The sequence below is a fragment of the Lithobates pipiens genome, unplaced genomic scaffold (genome assembly GCF_037356315.1).
Source record: "Lithobates pipiens isolate NorthernLeopardFrog02 unplaced genomic scaffold, aLitPip1_a1.2 Scaffold_13, whole genome shotgun sequence".
Taxonomy (NCBI): Eukaryota; Metazoa; Chordata; class Amphibia; order Anura; family Ranidae; genus Lithobates; species Lithobates pipiens.
The window spans coordinates 279954866-279972482 of NW_027507718.1; the positions used below are offsets into that span (position 1 = coordinate 279954866).

The 17617-nt window shown below is 41.9% G+C and overlaps 1 protein-coding gene across 3 annotated transcripts in view; it reads left to right on the forward strand.

The window, feature by feature from the left end:
- Positions 1-17617, forward strand: part of NPNT (nephronectin) — a 148222-nt gene that overhangs the window by 103963 nt on the left and 26642 nt on the right. For 2 of the 3 annotated variants that reach the window (XM_077476670.1, XM_077476671.1), the window contains 4 exons: positions 1866-1985; positions 3040-3174; positions 3861-3983; positions 10055-10642. In XM_077476670.1, the coding sequence (XP_077332796.1) occupies positions 1866-1985; positions 3040-3174; positions 3861-3983; positions 10055-10642 (966 nt within the window). The remainder of the gene's footprint in view (positions 1-1865; positions 1986-3039; positions 3175-3860; positions 3984-10054; positions 10643-17617) is intronic. The other variant, XM_077476673.1, reaches the window with a different exon arrangement.

Here is a 17617-nt window from a genome sequence, read left to right on the forward strand (position 1 = left end):
GGTTTGCACAAAAGTTATAGTGTATACATAATAGGGGATAGATTTATGGCATTTTTCTTATTATTTTTTTTTTATTAGTAATGGCGATCTGCGATTTTTTTTTTTTTATTGCGACTGCTACATTGCGGCGGACAGATCAGACACTTTTGACACTATTTTGGGACCATCGACATTTATACAGCGATCAGAGCTAAAAATAGTCACTGATTACTGTATAAATGTCACTGGCAGGGAGGGGGTTAAACACTAGGGGGCGATCAAGGAATTAAGTGTGTGGGCTCACTAGAACATGACAGAGATCACTGCTCCCAATCACTGGCAGCAGTACATCCCTGTCATGTCACTAGGCAGAACTAAAGGGAAATGGTTTGTTTTCATAGGCATCACCCCATTCTGCCTCTCCGTGCCACGTTCGCAGGCCACCGGCTGAAATTGAGTCTGCGGGGCATGCTCCTGCGGCAGGCACACATGGAGGGATGTACGGGTACGCCCAATTGCACAGCCATGCCATTCTACCAACGTACATCGTCGTGCAGCGGTCAGCAAGTGGTTAAAAAAAAATGGAACACCCAAAAAATTTACAGCTAACACTAAAAAGAGTTTAAATAGCAATGGTTAGAAAAATAGAAATATTGATATCATAATCAGAGGGAAGCTCATCCCTTTGATCTGCAGGTAAATAAAACGGAGTAGAAACAATGATAACTGTGTTAGTTTGTCTCTCTCTCTTATTGTTTAATGTCCTGGTTTTTCACATTGTACTGTAGTGATTTTATATTTACATGACAACTCTATGCTATCTCTCTAAAGTTGGAAAATGCCACAAGTGTCCGGGTGAGCAGAAGCAGAGCAAGACAGGGCGTACTACATATACGCCTTGTGTACATTACGTTTGGGTGTGTGTGATACTCCCGTGTCCACAACTAGTTAAAGAACGTTTGCAAATTGTAACTGTTAGATGAGAAGCCCAAGAGCAAAGCAGTCTAGTCTAGTTATGCAGTGGTTTATGTTGAAAGTCCAGAAAAAGCTGCACAGATGACCTCTCATCCTGGTAGAAAAAAGTATGTTCTAATGAGTATTTAGAAAAGGTGACTTCTGCATAATGAGTAGTTTCTACTAGCAAAGCCACCACTTTTCAGACACTTTTGATACATGATGCCAAGTATATTGTAGCTACAGCCAAAAGGGGCCCATGAATTTTTTTAAAGTGTTAAATTAAGCTTTGCTTTGTACTTCCAATAGTGTGGACATGAAGTATGAAAGAATTGTAAATACCATTAAGTGTAGAGCCTACTAAGTGTTTAGGATGCTGTCAAATAGTGTATATGCCAGGCCTGAGCTCCCGCTTTCATCTAAGAATGAGAGACATGTAACTGACCAGAATTCTCTAGGTCGACTCAAGAACAGGTGTTTTTTTATTGCAGGGAGAAAAGGAACACGCCTTCTCTTATGGCTATGTGTACAACTAACACCATGGAAAAGGGTTATTCATGTTATACTACTTGCAGGTTTCTCTACCCATCAGATACCTGTGCCACATCCAGTGATTTTATACTGTAGTCCATATTTCAGCCATGACTAATGAAGGAGATCTATTTGTGGTTATCGGGTATAGGTTTCAGAAACTTGCAACTTTATTTTTAAGTGTCCTTTTTTTTAAATTGATATATACTGACTGGATGCATAAAAAAAAAAACATTTGATTTACTGAATGATTATATATATATATAGAGATAGATATATATATATATAGATATATATATATATATATATAGAGATATATATATATATAGATATATATATATATATATATAGATATATTGTAATAATAAAAATAGTAAACGTGCTTGCTCTCTTCACCTCAGATGCACATACTTGCTCTATGTCAAATTGCCAGTATGGCTGTGATGTAGTAAAAGGAGAGGTTCGCTGTCGCTGTCCATCTCCAGGATTGCAGCTAGGACCAGATGGGAGAACATGTGTAGGTAAGTAATGTACAAATGCATAAAATATATGGAAATAAGAAAAAATGCACACATAACCTAGAGCTGAATTCCAGGGAAGGCTATTTTTGCATAGTTACATGGATCCAGCTTGGGTCATGTGCCAAGCAGTTGACCTGCTGCTTGACCAGTCCCCCTCCTTCCCCTACCCCCCACCCCCCCCCCCCCCGCTGCTTAGTGAACACAGAAGGTTGCTTGACACAGGTACCATGCAGAGAACACAACTTTTTCTCAATGAATGCAAAGCGTTCTTTGGTCAAGGTGTGGCAATGCCTACTACTGTGGTTTCCAGCTTCCACAGTGATCGGCCATGTATAGCACAAAAAATGACATGGGTCCAAGCTTGACCAATGTAGCTTTGAAAAAATAGCCATACCTTGAATTCAGCTTTAACAACCAAATGAACTAGATACATAACTCAGTGGTTGGATCCTCACTGTTGGGCTGCTTTCTATTATAGTCGACAATGGGCAGACCATTTATATATAACAGGGAATGATCAGAGCAAGTGTTGCCAAGTGTTGATCCACATTGCCCTTCAATCTGGTTGTCTGGTTTAAACATTTTTAATTAAGCAAACCCCACTTGTTCATTTAGGAATGATTTCCATACAATTGTACTAACATGAGTGAATTACTCAAAATGCTAGAATTTTTCCTACCCATGCACTAACCTGCTAAAGAATGTGATTCTTAAGTTCCTGTACCCTCAGTGTACGAGTACCTTTTAACTTGTTTTCTTTACTTCATGTGGCATTGCATCGTAAATGTGGCATAAAATGTACTTCGACAGCACATTTACTATGTACGCTGTTAATGATAGTATTGGACTGGTTGGCTAAATGTACATTTTCAGACTTAACAGACTTTCCATCTATCACAAAACAGAGTTGCTTGATGTCTCAAAGGGACCAGGGAAGCCACATCTTTATATTCTGTAGGGAATCAGTATCTTGATAGAAATGATAGAAAATAAATGTTTTATACCTTTGTAAACCTAGTCAGTTCCAGACTAAACATTCATGTCTGTTTCTTAGATGTTGATGAGTGTGCAACAGGAAAAGCTGTATGTCCTCGCTTTAGAAAATGTGTCAATACATTTGGCAGCTATATCTGCAAGTGTTATGCTGGATATGACTTAATCCACGCCCATGGAAAATACCAGTGTTTTGGTAAGTAAAATCAAGAATTAAGCACTTTATTTTGCAAATGTTTTATTTATTTTAACACTGTTTAGCAGTGTAATTGTTTATAGCAGTGGTAATCAACCCTGTCCTTAGGGCCCACTAACAGGCCTTGGGGAGATGCAGACTAGAATACAATGCAATTACTGAGCAGCAAATGATATCACCTGTGATGTATTTCAGTTATCCTGCAAACCTGGCCTGTTAGTGGGCCCTGAGGACAGGGTTGATGACCACTGGTTTATAGGGAACATGCATGATCAAAATACCGTATCTTTTGGCCCTCTTTACAGAATAGAATAAGATATTTCACGTGTCCTTATCTGTAATTATATTGTACTTTGCTGTTTGGCTTATTGTTTAATGTTTTTTGCCATTATAGGCTAACAGAGGTTTACAAGCTGCTACTATTCATCTATTGGATAACTAAACAGGAAGTCTGTCATATACTTTACCTTAAATATCATAGCTTCTGAGATAAGCCTGTGAAGCTTTCAGATCTTTATCAGCAAATGTTATTAACAGTTTTTTTTTTTTTTCGTTTTGTTTCATTTACTAACGTGTTATATTTGTTTCCCTGCATTGCCATTGTATAAACTTTTATCATTAAAGTAGTCATCATAATGATTTTGATGCAGTGGTTATTTGAATTATTTTTCACTTTTATTTGACAGATATTGATGAATGCTATACCGGGCAGTATCAGTGCAATAACTATGCAAGATGCTACAACACACCAGGATCATACAAGTGCAAATGTAATGAAGGCTACCGTGGCAATGGAGCAGACTGTACACGTAAGTGTCATGTGTGTGCCAAACATATTATATACAAACAGTATAGGGACTGTACCAGGGTAATTCCAAGTCACATTCAGCTACTTACATTGCTTTTAATTAAAACAGTATATAATTTTAATATAATTTTGAATATACAGCTGCATTAATGTGTGTCTTTTATATCTGCAGTTCAAATGTAACTTGTATTACTCTCATGCAGTTACCGGTAGGTTGGCTAAAATGTAAGCTTTTTTTTTTATTTTTTATGATGCGTTATTTTTGTAGCTCTGTATCAAGCAGCCCTTTGACAGCAGCACAGTAGAACCCCGGAAATTGGAAACGCTGCTTTTACACATCACTCAGCCGTTCCGATCTCCAGCACTCTGAGGCGCCTCCTACACAGTGTTCCAATTAACAATATTCATTATCCCTGAGCAGCATTCTTGACTAAAGCATGGTGCAGGGGGCATGTCAGACCTCTAGAGATGAGGACTGCTTTGCTCTGTGTGAGGGTTGCAGCCCCAATTTCCAGGGTGCTGCCAGAAAAGGGCAGCTTCATATAGAGCTGCAACAATAGCATATCATAATAAAATAATAAGACCTATATCTAACTTTTATTAACCTAATGCACTTAGGCTGGCAAAAATGTAAAAGTGGTTTCAAAACTTTAGGGTCTTTTTCCCTAATGTATAAGATGCATTAAGGTAAAAAACTGTCTGCGCTGCATATGTCCCACTAGCCCCCCACACTTATACTTACCTGGGCTTGATTTCCATCCAGCAATCTGCATGAAAGCAGCAGCTCTCTCTGCCCTCTCCCCCCTCACTGGGCAAATTGATAGCAGGGGTCATTGGCTCCCTCCGCTGTCGATCAAATTCTGTGATGAGGGAGCAGGGGATGGGGCCGAGCCACACTGTGTCAATGGAGGCAGGCAAGGCAGCTTGGGAGCGAGTCTGCACAAGTGCTCCAATAGAAAGCAGCTTCCTATGGGGGCACTCGCCAAAGAGGAGGAGTGAGGAGCTCAGGCGGGGAACTCCAGAAAAAGAGGATCAGGGCTGCTCTGGGCGAAACCATTGCAGGTAAGTATAACATGTTTGTTTATTTAACACCAAAAAACAAAGCTTTAATGTTTAATTATTCATTTGGCTTTAAGTTGAAATGCACATCACTAGAAATTTTAATCCTTTGATTACATTATGAAGAAAGGTTGCGATCACTGAACTTATTATCTCTGGAGAAGAGATGCTTGAGAGGGGATATGATTTCAATTTACAAATACCACACTGGTGCCCCCAGGGATAGGGATACAACTTCTCCGTGGAAGGGAGTTTAATAAGACACATGGCCACTCATTATAAATGAGAAGAAATGAGATTTTACCTTAAACCGCATTGAGGGTTCTTTACTATAAGAACGGCAAGGATGTGGAATTCCTTTCCACAGGTGGTGGTTTCAGAAAACTATTAGATAAGCACCTGAACAACAACAGTATACAGGAGCCAATGGCTCCTGCTGCTATCAATTTGTCCAGTGAGGAGGGAGAGAGCAAAGAGAGCTGCTGCTTTCATGCAGATTGCTGGATGGAAATCGAGCTCAGGTACGTATAGAGGTGGGGAGCTAGTGGGATATTTGCAGCGCAGAATACTGACATATAATCACACACAGAGATTGGTCTTTTTTCAACCTCGCCTACTATGTGACTATATTGACACATAATATAATACAACATAAAATGATTTCAAAGTGTCATGACAATATGGGGCTTTGAAATGAATATACCTGCAATGACTTTCTACACTGTGTGTGTGTGTGTGTGTGTGTGTGTGTATGTATATATGTGTATGTGTATATATATATATATATATATATATATATATATATATATATATATATATATAATATATACACACACACACACACACACACACACACACACACAGTATCTCACAAAAGTGAGTACACGCCTCCCATTTTTGGGAATATTTTAATATACCTTTTCATTACCCAACACTGAAGAAATTACACTTTGCTACAATGTAAAGTAGAGAGTGTGCAGCTTGTATAACAGTGTACATTTTCTGCTCCCTCAAAATAACTAAACACACAGCCATTAACCACTTGCTTACTGGGCACTTAAACCCCCCTCCTGCCCAGACCAATTTTCAGCTTTCAGCGTTTATGCACTTTGAATGACAATTGCGCGCCCATATAACACCGTACCCAAATTAATTTTTTTATCATTTTTTTTCCCACAAATAGAGCTTTCTTTTGGTGGTATTTAATTACAGCTGGGGGTTTTATTTTTTGCTAAACAAACAAAAAAAGATGCAAAAAAAAAAAATTCATGTTTCATAGTTTGCAAACAGGTAATTTTTCTCCTTCATTGAAATGTGCTGATGAGGCAGCACTGGTGGGCACTGATAGGCTGCACTGGTGGGCACTGATAGGCTGCACTGGTGGGCACTGATAGGCTGCACTGGTGGGCACTGATAGGCACAGTTAAGGCGGCACTAATAGGCACAGTTAAGGCGGCACTAATAGGCACAGTTAAGGCGGCACTAATAGGCACAGTTAAGGCAGCACTAATAGGCACAAATAAGGTGGAACTGATAGGCACACATAAGGCAGTACTGATGGGCACAGATAACATGGCACGGATGGGTGGCACTAAGGGTCACTGATAGGTACCACTGATAGATGGGACTGATGGGCACTGATAGGTGGCTCTGATAGGTGGCACTGATGGGCACTGGTAGGTGACACTGATGGGCACGGATATGTGGCACTGGGGTGCAGCACTGTTGTTGAGGCAGATTGTGTGCACTGATGGGTGGCACTGTGTGCACTGATGGGTGGCACTGTGGGCACTGATGGAGGGCACTTTTTTAATATGTAGGTGGCACTGGCAGGGGGCAGGTGGGCACTGATGAGCTGGCCGTGATCGGGACTGAAGTCCCTCTCACGGCCGCCGGTGATCGGCTGTCAGCACGAGGAGGAAAATAGCCGATTACCGGCTCTGTTGTGTCACATGATCAGCTGTCATTGGCTGACAGCTGATCACGTGGTAAGGGGTCGGGATCGACCCCTTGCTCTGATCCTTGCTCCGATCCGTGATCAGGCAAGTCTCATAGACTCGCTGATCACAGAGCGTGCCGCGCACGTCCCTCAGGGGTTCGTGCAGGCCGCTCGTGCATGGGACAACGTCGATAGACGTCGTCCCGGCAAAGCAGGTCCGCGCTGTAGCTATCATTCGGCTATAGCGCGGATCTCTAGTGGTTAATGTCTAAACCACTGGCAACATAAGTGATTACACCCCTAAGTGAAAATGTCCAAATTGGGCCCAAAGTGTCAATCTTTTGTGTGACCACCATTATTTTGCAGCACTGCTTTAACCCTCTTGGGCATGGAGTTCACCAGAGCTTCACAGGTTGCCACTGGAGTCCTCTTCCACTCCTCCATGATGACATTACGGAGCTGGTGGATGTTAGAGACTTTTCGCTCCTCCACCTTCTGTTTGAGGATGCCCCACAGATGCTCAATAGGGTTAGGTTGGGAGACATGCTTGGCCAGTCCATCACCTTTACCCTCAGCTTCTTTAGCAAGACAGTGGTCATCTTGCAGGTGTGTTTGGGGTCATTGTCTTGTTGGAATAATGCCCTGCAGCCCAGCCTTCGAAGGTAGGGGATCATGATCTGCTTCAGTATGTCACAGTACATGTTGGCATTCATGGTTCCCTCAATGAACTGTAGCTCTCCAGTGCCTGCAGCATTCATGCAGCCCCCAGCCATGACACTACCACCACCATGCTTGACTGTAGGCAAGACACACCTGTCTTTGTACTCCTCACCTGGTTGCTGCCACACAAGCTTGACACCATCTGAACCAAATAAGTTTATCTTGGCCTCATCAGACCACAGGACATGGTTCCAGTAATCCATGTACTTAGTCTGCTTATCTGTTTGTGGGCTTCCTTGTGCATCATCTTTAGAAGAGGCTTTCTTGTGAGACGACAGCCATGTAGCCCATATCGATGCAGTGTGCGGCATATGGTCTGAGCAATGACAGGCTGAGCCCCCACCCCTTCAATCTCTGCAGCAATGCTGGCAGCACTCGTTAACTCGTCTATTTCCCAAAGACAACCTCTGACTTTGACGCTGAGCACGTGCACTCAACTTCTTTGGTTGATCATAGCAAGGCCTCTTCTGAGTGGAAACTGTCCTGTTAAACCGCTGTATGGTCTTGGCCACCATGCTGCAGCTCAGTTTCAGGGTCTTGGCAATCTTCTTATAGCCTAGGCCATCTTTATGTAGAGCAACAATTCTTTTTTTCAGATCCTCAGAGTTTTTTTGCCGCAAGGTGCCATGTTGAACTTCCAGTGACCAGTATGAGAGAGTGAGAGCGATAACCCCAAATTTAACACACCTTCTCCCCATTCACACCTGAGACCTTGTAACACTAACAAGTCACATGACAGCGGGGAGGGAAAATGGCTAATTGGGCCCAATTTGGACATTTTTATTTAGGGGTGTACTCACTTTTGTTGCCAGCGGTTTACATTGATGGCTGTGTGTTAAGTTATGTTGAGGGGGCAGCAAATTTGCACTGTTATACAAGCTGTACACTCACTACTTTACATTGTAGCAAAGTGTCAATTGTTCAGGGTTGTCAGATGAAAAGAATTAAAAAAAATATTTACAAAAATGTAAGGGGTGTACTCACTTTTATGAGATCCTGTGTATATACCATATTTATCAGTGTATATCATACGGCGGTGCATAACACGCACCCCAATTTAAGAGGGAAATTTCAGGAAAGAAAACTTAAAAAAAACAATAAACCACTTTGAAGCAAAATGGTCAGTGAGCATCAGTGCAGCCTAATCAGTGCCCACCTGTAGCATTGCTCAGTATCCACCTCCTGTGTACTCGGCTCGGTGTTATGCCCATCATAGGATTCGGGCCAAGGGGCGGGACTGGGCATGATGCCGAGCTGAGTATACAGGAGATCCAGCTCTATTTCGGCATCGCTCGTCCCCTCCTTCCCCTCGGTGGCAGCCTATATCGGTGTATAACATGCACACACAAATTTCACCCTATTTTTAAGGGGGAAAAAGTGTGTGTTATGCACCGATAAATATGTATATGTATGTGTGTGTGTGTGTGTGTGTGTATATACACACACAGTATCTCACAAAAGTGAGTACACCCCTCACATTTTTGTAAATATTGTATTATCTTTTCATGTGACAACACTGAAGAAATTACACTTTGCTACAATGTAAATTAGTAAGTGTACAGCTTCTATAACAGTGTAGATTTGCTATCCCCTCAAAATAACTCAACACACAGCCATTAATGTCTAAACCGCTGGCAACAAACATGAGTACACCCCTAAGTGAAAATGTCCAAATTGGGCCCAAAGTGTCAATATTTTTTGTGGCCACCAGTTCACCAGAGCTTCACAGGTTGCCACTGGGGTCCTATTCCACTCCTCCATGATGTAGCAACGTGTAATTTCTTCAGTGTTGTCACATGAAAAGATATAATAATATATTTACAAAAATGTGAGGTGTGTACTCACTTTTGTGAGATACTCTGTGTGTGTGTGTGTGTGTGTGTATGTGTGTGTGTGTGTGTGTGTGTGCGTATATGTATGTATGTATATATGTATGTATGTGCACACTATATTGTCAAAAATATTGGGATGTCTGCCTTTACACTCACATGAACTTTAACGGCATCCCAGTCTTAGTCTGTAGGGTTCAACATTGAGTTGGCCCACCCTTTGCAGCTATAACAGCTTCAACTTTTCTGGGAAGGCTGTCCACAAGGTTTAGGAGTGTGTCTATGGGAATGTTTTACCATTCTTCCAGAAGCACATTTGTGAGGTCAGGCACTGATGTTGGATGAGAAGGCCTGTCTCGCAGTTTGTGTTGTGTTGGGTGCATTCTCTGTGATTTAGGGCCCTGAGCTGTCACTATAAACCTTAGGCATGTGGGTCTAAAAATGCTTGTCGAATAACAGATTTTGGTCATTTGGTCAAAATGAACATACACAATATCTAATTTTCAAATATTTTTTCAATTCCAGCTATCCCCAGAGTTGTGATCGATCCACTGGGGCCTCATAATTTTCTACCAGGTAAAGATAATGTTGGAAACTATTTTAGAGGTAATGGCAGCTCACTAAGTGGTAGTGAAGGAAGCAGTAACAGGATTCCAGACTATGGTGGCAGACATCCTAAGTGGCCTCCTTCACCCTCTATTACAGCCAAGCCTCCTTCAAAGACAGCTAAAACTACAACCAGATCACCACCTGTGACTAGGCCAGTGCCTAACCCAGTTACAAGACAGCCTCAAAAGCCAGCGACAAGGCCTCCACAGCCAGCGACAAGGCCTCCACAGCCAGCGACAAGGCCTCCACAGCCAGCAACCAGACCTCCTCAACCAGTGACGAGACCTCAGCCAGTGACAAGGCCTCCGCAGCCACCTACAAGGCCTCCCCAGGTTGTGACAAGACCACCTCAACCAGTGACCAGACCACCACAACCAGTGACCAGACCACCGAAACCAACAACCACTACAGTCATCTATACAACAACAATTACACCACCCTCAACTAGACCTCCAGATGATAACAGGATCCAGGACCAGGGCAAACAACGGGGTGATGTGTTTAGTAAGTATTCTCAGTGACACATTGTAAGTGTCTCAATTTACTGAAGCATTTATTTAGTATTAATGACTAAAGATATGAAAACATCATACTTCACATGTGAAGAGCTGGAGATATTGTTTCATTTAAAATATATCTTTTAGTCAGATGGGATAGAGCAGATGTTTAATGAGTTGAGTGGTTTTTTAAATAACCCATTAACAGACATTTCTCTGGTATATTGCCAGTTTCCTTTGGTACATACCGGGCATGCCATTCTCATTCAGCCTTGAGCTAGTTTGATTCACAAACTATTCTACTCATTTTACTAATTAGCACTGCTGGCAGCAGTAAAGAGTCCTACTGAATAGCATAACATTGAGGGGTAACGTTTTCATGGATGATAAACAGTAGTTAATAAATATTACATTCCAGGTAAACATAATGCGTGAACTTCTGCATATATTGCATATATTGGGCCCACTGTTTTATTTTGTATCTCTCAGTGATTTTGGTGAAGCAGGAGTGAGATTTAATGGGAACAGGCGATGCCAGAAGTCTGAGCAATAAAGTGATATTGAAGGCATTTTTTCAAATTGAGAAGCTTATAGTCAGACTTACATGCTCTTACTATTCTTTTTTTTTTTTTTTTTTTTTTTTTTTTTAAACCCTATTTTTCTTGGTATGCTATCTCTGCCCTAGCTAATTTCAGGTATGTGGGTGCCCCTCTGTGTCCTTCGAACCTTTAGAATCTTGCCAGAGTCTCCACTTTGTGTGTGTGCTCCCATGAATCATAGGAAGCTTGCTCCCGTAATAGTGAGGAGCTCACACAGAGGGATCATCCTAACAATGTCTTAGCAACAATGCCATCTTTGAGAGTATTTCGGCCAGGCTTTAGGAGGTACGTAATTAGCCTACACCTTCAGCAGTGGCATTATTCAACTTTAATCAAAGCTGCAAGGTTGGTTTCTAATTCGCAGGCACCCCTTGGCCAGAGACTGATAGAAAAATTTTGGTTCACCAGGGAGTGACCAAATTTAAATCTGTGTGTGGCTGTCCTCTTGAGAGACGTCAAGTATTATCTACACCAAGAACGAAATTCTAGCGGGCACATTAATTTTGATAATTTTAATTCTACCGATCCATGTGAACAAAATTTGTTCCAGTTTTCCAGATTGTTTTTATAGTCTACAACAGTGGAACATGGTTCCTAGAATAAAGCAGATGATCAAAGTTTGCAAGCTGGATGCCCAGGTATTTCAGGTATTGTTCAGAGATTGTTGTTGCCACATAAAAGTATAAAGTTTAAGGGAGTCAGCTTCTGCATGTGGTAGCTTCATAGGTAGTATTATGGTAAATTCAAAAATTTGATAGAGCCACCAAAATGTTGTAGCAGGGAGGTGATCAGTTCAGTCATAAAGAATATAAAATATCATTATATTATAAGAAAGATTGTGTTCCCTAGAACCTATATAGACTTCTTTAAGGCTTTATTCACACCTGAGTGTATTTTTTTTAGGCAGAAAGTCGCACAATTTTACCGTGATTTTGCCACAATTTTTCTAAGATTTTGTACAGGTCAAAAGGTCACCAATTTAAAAAGCAGAAAAACGCCTGTAATCTGCCTAAAAAAGAAGCTCATGTACTTTTTTGAGCTTCAGGCATTTTGCTTCAGGTGACAAAATGTTCAGATGTGAACAGGTGCCATTGAAATAAATGGGATTTTGCTTGTTGGGCATTTTTTCAGGTGTTTTATGAGCTGTAAAGCTCAGGTGTGAATGCAGCCTAATGCTCTGAATAGGCTTATTTTTTGAAGCAGGATGTGCTACTGAACAACCCTGCCTGGAGAAAGGACCCCATTGACTTTGATCCTGGCAAAGCAGTCTTTACGAATTGCCGTTATCCAACTCAACATGTTAGGGCCTACTCCTAAGTATTTATTTGAGTTTTCTTCTTGAGCAACCAACCTACCCTATCAAATACCTTTTCTACATCAGAGGTGAGAGACAAGAACTGAAAAGTAAAATTTAGATTTTACCCATTGGGCTATATGTACAGCACTGGGGGTGTTATCTCTAGCTCATTACCTGGTATTCAAATCCAGACTGACGTCTTAGGAATGTCCTAAGGCTGGCTATAGACCATTTGAATCATGTGTTCAATTAATCAATTTTGGTACAACAAGCCTGCCGGATTCTTGCGATTATCACTAGCAGCTGCTATAGCCTCTAGAAATTATCACTGTCCTCTCCCGGTGAGGACGGCTTCAACCACCCGCCCCCGCTTCTCCGCCGGGAGCAGACAATTGCTCGGCAGGTGGGATTCCCCTGTCAGCACTGTCTGTGCTGATGAGGGAATCGTGCAAATTTCTTTGCTGCAACTCGTAGTTGCAGCAAAGAAATTTATACCATCTATGGCATGCCTAAGTTGGATTGTCAGGACCTTAGGAGGACGTCTCTACGTAACAGGGAAACCAGATAGTAATTTGTGCACTGAGCTTGATACTTTCCTTTTTTGGGGGGGATTGCAGTTATGTGTGCTAGTGGGCTTTAGTTGGAAGGGTCTCCTTTTACCTGACTTTTTTCCTATTCATAAAATTTGTGGGACAAGTACCGTGTCTACTGTATCCATTTACTGAGCATGGCTATCTAAGTGTTGGTAGTTTAAAGCAGGAGGCATTCAGCTTGTGCTCTTCATTGTCCAATATTTTGTTTGTTTTCCAGACTACATATTTCCTAAATAAGCTGAAATATGTCTGCTCTCCTCACTTTTTGAGGACACCTTGGGAGATTAGCTCCCCATATATTACTGCTTTATATAATTCTCACATCAAACTCCAAGACACCTACACTAAGATGTTGTTATTAGAATAGTTTTTAAATGGCAGTTCCTATAGAGGCGCTAACTGTGATGTCATCTAAAAGATTGTCTTGGGCTGGCTTTTTGAAACATGTTGACTTGTATGTATAAACTTTTGACAGGTAATTTACAGTTAATGTCTAGATAGCTCTTTGCAGTACAACACTTTTATTTTATTTACAAACTTGCTGTTTTTTTGTTGTAATTTTGGATTAGTAACAATGTGTATTGTTGAATTTTAATTAATTGCAAGTGAATTCTAATTGAAAATAAATATAGATGTTTTTATTTCTGGAAGGCAGATAAGGGGATACATATTAAATAGTTGTAGTTTGAATGCAGGTGGGTACTGGTGAACAGAAGTGGAGGACAAAAGTAGTTATTAGACATAATTTGGAATCTCTCTCTGAATGTTGCTATGGCTATGTGTATGTATTTGAGCTCTAAAAAATCCTAGTCCTCTTAGTAGTGCAGTCAATATCAGTGTGGTTCCCCTGTATAATATACTTCAAGCATAAACATATAAAGTGTGAAAGGCGTAAGGTTGCAGATTCTAGATAAGCATTGTATTTGATGAAAGGCGTAAAAGATTACAGTTTGGTTATTATTCTTCTATTAAAATAAGTTACCACTTTGAGATCATTGTATGAGTGCCATTTTCTATTTCCAGTGTGCTGAATTTTTGCTAACTTATATATTGTTTATTACAGTCTGTTGTCAGACCATTCTGATGTGACACACCTGAAAATGGGTTTGTTAAGGAATGCAAAACAGACTAGAATGCTATTCTAGCATAAAGCTTCTCCGGCTCCAGGTAGAGGGTTGTTGATGTGGGTATCAGCTGTTGTCCATGGTGGCTTAGAGTAAACAGGCAGTTGATAAAGCCAAACGGTTATCGTTCTGGAAGTATTACAGGTACACTAACTTCAAAGATGTCCCTTGTTTTACTGTGCCTAGAGCAGAGTAATGTGCAAAAGGCAACAGATAACACTCCATCTATACAGACAAACGTGGGGTTTGAGACTCCTCCCCCTCCTAGCTGTCTTTGGCCAGGCTTGAAATTGCATTTTGCCATGCATCCAAGGATACCACACTTATACTGTAGTAAGACTCTGATGCTATGTACATACGTTCGGAAATTCCGACAACAAAACCGTGTATTTTTTTCCGATGGATGTTGGCTCAAACTTGTCTTGCATACACACGGTCACAAATGTTGTCGGAAATTCCGAACGTCAAGAACGCTGTGACATACAACACATACGACGAGCCGAGAAAAATGAAGTTCAGTATCCAGTGTGGCTCTTCTGCTTGATTCCGAGCATGCGTGGGCTTTTGTGCGTCGGAATTGTGTACACACGCTCGGAATTTCAGACAACAAGTCTTGTTGTCGGAAAATTTGAGAACCGAATTCGCTAACAGTTATTGGAAATGCTGACAGCAAATGTCCGATGGAGCATACACACGGTCGGAATTTCCGACAAGCTCAAATCGAACATTTTTTGTCGGCAAATCCTATAGTGTTTGTGTGTGTGAACAGCCCATAGTACTTTTGTCTACATGTGGACACTTCCATGACTAATAATATCAGTTAAGTTTGCCCATCTTCCTGTGTAGGTGCTACTGGACCTACTCTGCATTCGGCTATTGTTTCTTCTTGATTGTCGCATTACTCAGTTGCTGCCAATATTGCCTGAATTTGTTATATCACTAGAAAATATAGATTAGAGCTTAGAGCTAGAGACTATAACCTTTATAGAGAACAGGCAAAGCCCTAGAGCACAAGGCAGTTTCATATTAGGACACCCTGATATAAAATTTCCAACAGTTCATAGCAATGCAGAATGCTGGCCTGCCCCTTCCCACTTCCCACACCATTCTATTGGTCTGCCCTGTCAATGTCATAGGTGGCTTCACTAGCCAATAAGAATGTAGGAAGTGGAAAATCTGGGCAAGCTTCTAACATTGCCAGATAGTGGAAGAATTTGCATTTTAGTGCACCCCAGGTTTCAGCTAAGATTTTAATCTTGTTGGCAGTTTAGCAGCTTTTACCCAATGACAGATGTACTTTCATTTAGCTCTGACTTTACTACATTTCAGGAAGGATCAGTAAACTGTGTCCGTTAAATATATTCTTAATTATCTGAGGATAATCCTCTTTGAATAAGATTTCTTCTAAAAAGATAAATTGGACACTTCCAACGGCTGTACAGAGTCTCCTTCTCTTCCTGGCTGGACCATGATAATATTACATTTCACCTGCAGGACATTCAGTTTTAGCTTTTTGTGCTCCTTTTGAAGTACTACTGCTATTTTTTTTGCAGAAAGGCATATGTCTCTGACTTTGACTCTACTACAGAGAAAGGCTCTGAACTTTGTGTTTAGAAGACAGATCCAGCTCTAAAATTAGAATGCGTTAAGAATACAACTGAAATAATTTTTGGAAGCAGATTTTGCCCACACATGGTTAGCACTTTGTCTTCCCAAGTCTCTCAGCCAGCTTTTCAAGCAGCCATAACAAGTCTTGGGATTTTTGTCTGTATTCCACTGGCACATTGTACTCTATCTGTGACATGAAAGTTTACATAAAGAACACTCTACGGACACAAGTATTTTAAATAAAATGTCTGAAAAGTGATTGTGCTTTATTTCAGTGAAACATGTTATTGTTTTACTTTTGTCTACATACCTTTTTAACCCTTTCACTGCCAAGTTCGTATGCCGTACGGACTTACAGACATGCCCGCAGGTGGCCAAGTCCATACAGACCTTCTTTCTACCTCTCCTATAAGCTTATTGTCACTTTGATGACCATAAGATTATATGAGAATTGTTTAGCAGACTGCTGAACAATTCTATAATGCTGATCAGCAGATTACAACCTGCTGATCAGAGTTATTAACCGATATTGTGACCGTCCCCCCACCCATGCCGCCACTTCCCTGCCCCCTGCCTCTCCACCCCCGCTGAACCCTTCCATCTAAAATAGACGGTATCCCTCCTCTTCCACTCTTGCCGGCTTCAGGTGCTGCATGGGGCTTTGGGGGAGTCCAGATGTGTCCCTCCCAGTCAGATCACCCCCCTAAATGCCCCCGCACCCCTGAACCATGGTCACTCCAAGCAGGATCTCCCCTTTCCCTTCCTCCACCTGCAGCTTATCCCTGCACAGATCTCCTATGATCTGTAAGGATGCAGATCGCAGGGGGGGGTAGCGGTACGGGTGAAGTAGGGGCTTCGGGGGCTGTCACAAGTGAGTGGGTTCGGGGTGCAATGCTCTGCCCCCCCTAGCCCAACCTTTTTCAAGCCAATTAGAGCCTCCGGCTTTTATCTTGTGGCTTGACAAATAAAAGAATGGGTCTGGCGCCATGCAAGGGGGGGGGCAGGGCCTTTAATGGACCGTCTGCTCCTGGTAAGACCCCTTTCACATGGAGCAGACTCTGTCAAGCAGATCCGCCTGCTCAGTGGGGGATCTGTCTGCTGACCCCTGCTGAGCAGGCAAATGACAGGTCCGTGCCCGCTGCTCTGATGCAGAGCGGACACGGACACAGCTTGCTATTATCTATGGGATGGTTGGCTGGAAACGGACAGCCTGCCCAGTTCCATCGGATACTATCCAATCTGATCTGCTAGATGGATGGGGGATGTAATCCCCATCCGTCTGTTTTAGCGGGCTGCATCAGATGTAGGCTGGTGTAAACGGACACATGTCCATTTACATCAGGCTCTGATCGGTGTGCTTGTGTGAAAAGGGGCCTAAGGCCTTGTTCACACAGGGCATACACAGTGTACCTTTACAAGGATGCACAGGTGTTCTATACATATGTGTGCAGGCAGTGCCTTTGGTGCCATTTGGGATGTAGCACCTGCATAAACAGAGCCTTTGTTCCCAATTTTATTCCATGTAGGTCCACAGGCATGTCCCTGAGCTTGCACTGTCTGTGTTTGAGGTCCTGTACCCACACAAATGTCAGATTGGGAACAGCACCTATGCCTATGCAGCTGTTTCTTCCCAATTGATATAAATGGGACTGCCTGTACCGGGATGCATGAAACACCTGTGCATCCCTGTAAGGGTAGGCATTGCCCCATATGGACATACACTTTAGTATGCCACACGTGAAGAATGCTTTAGTACTAATC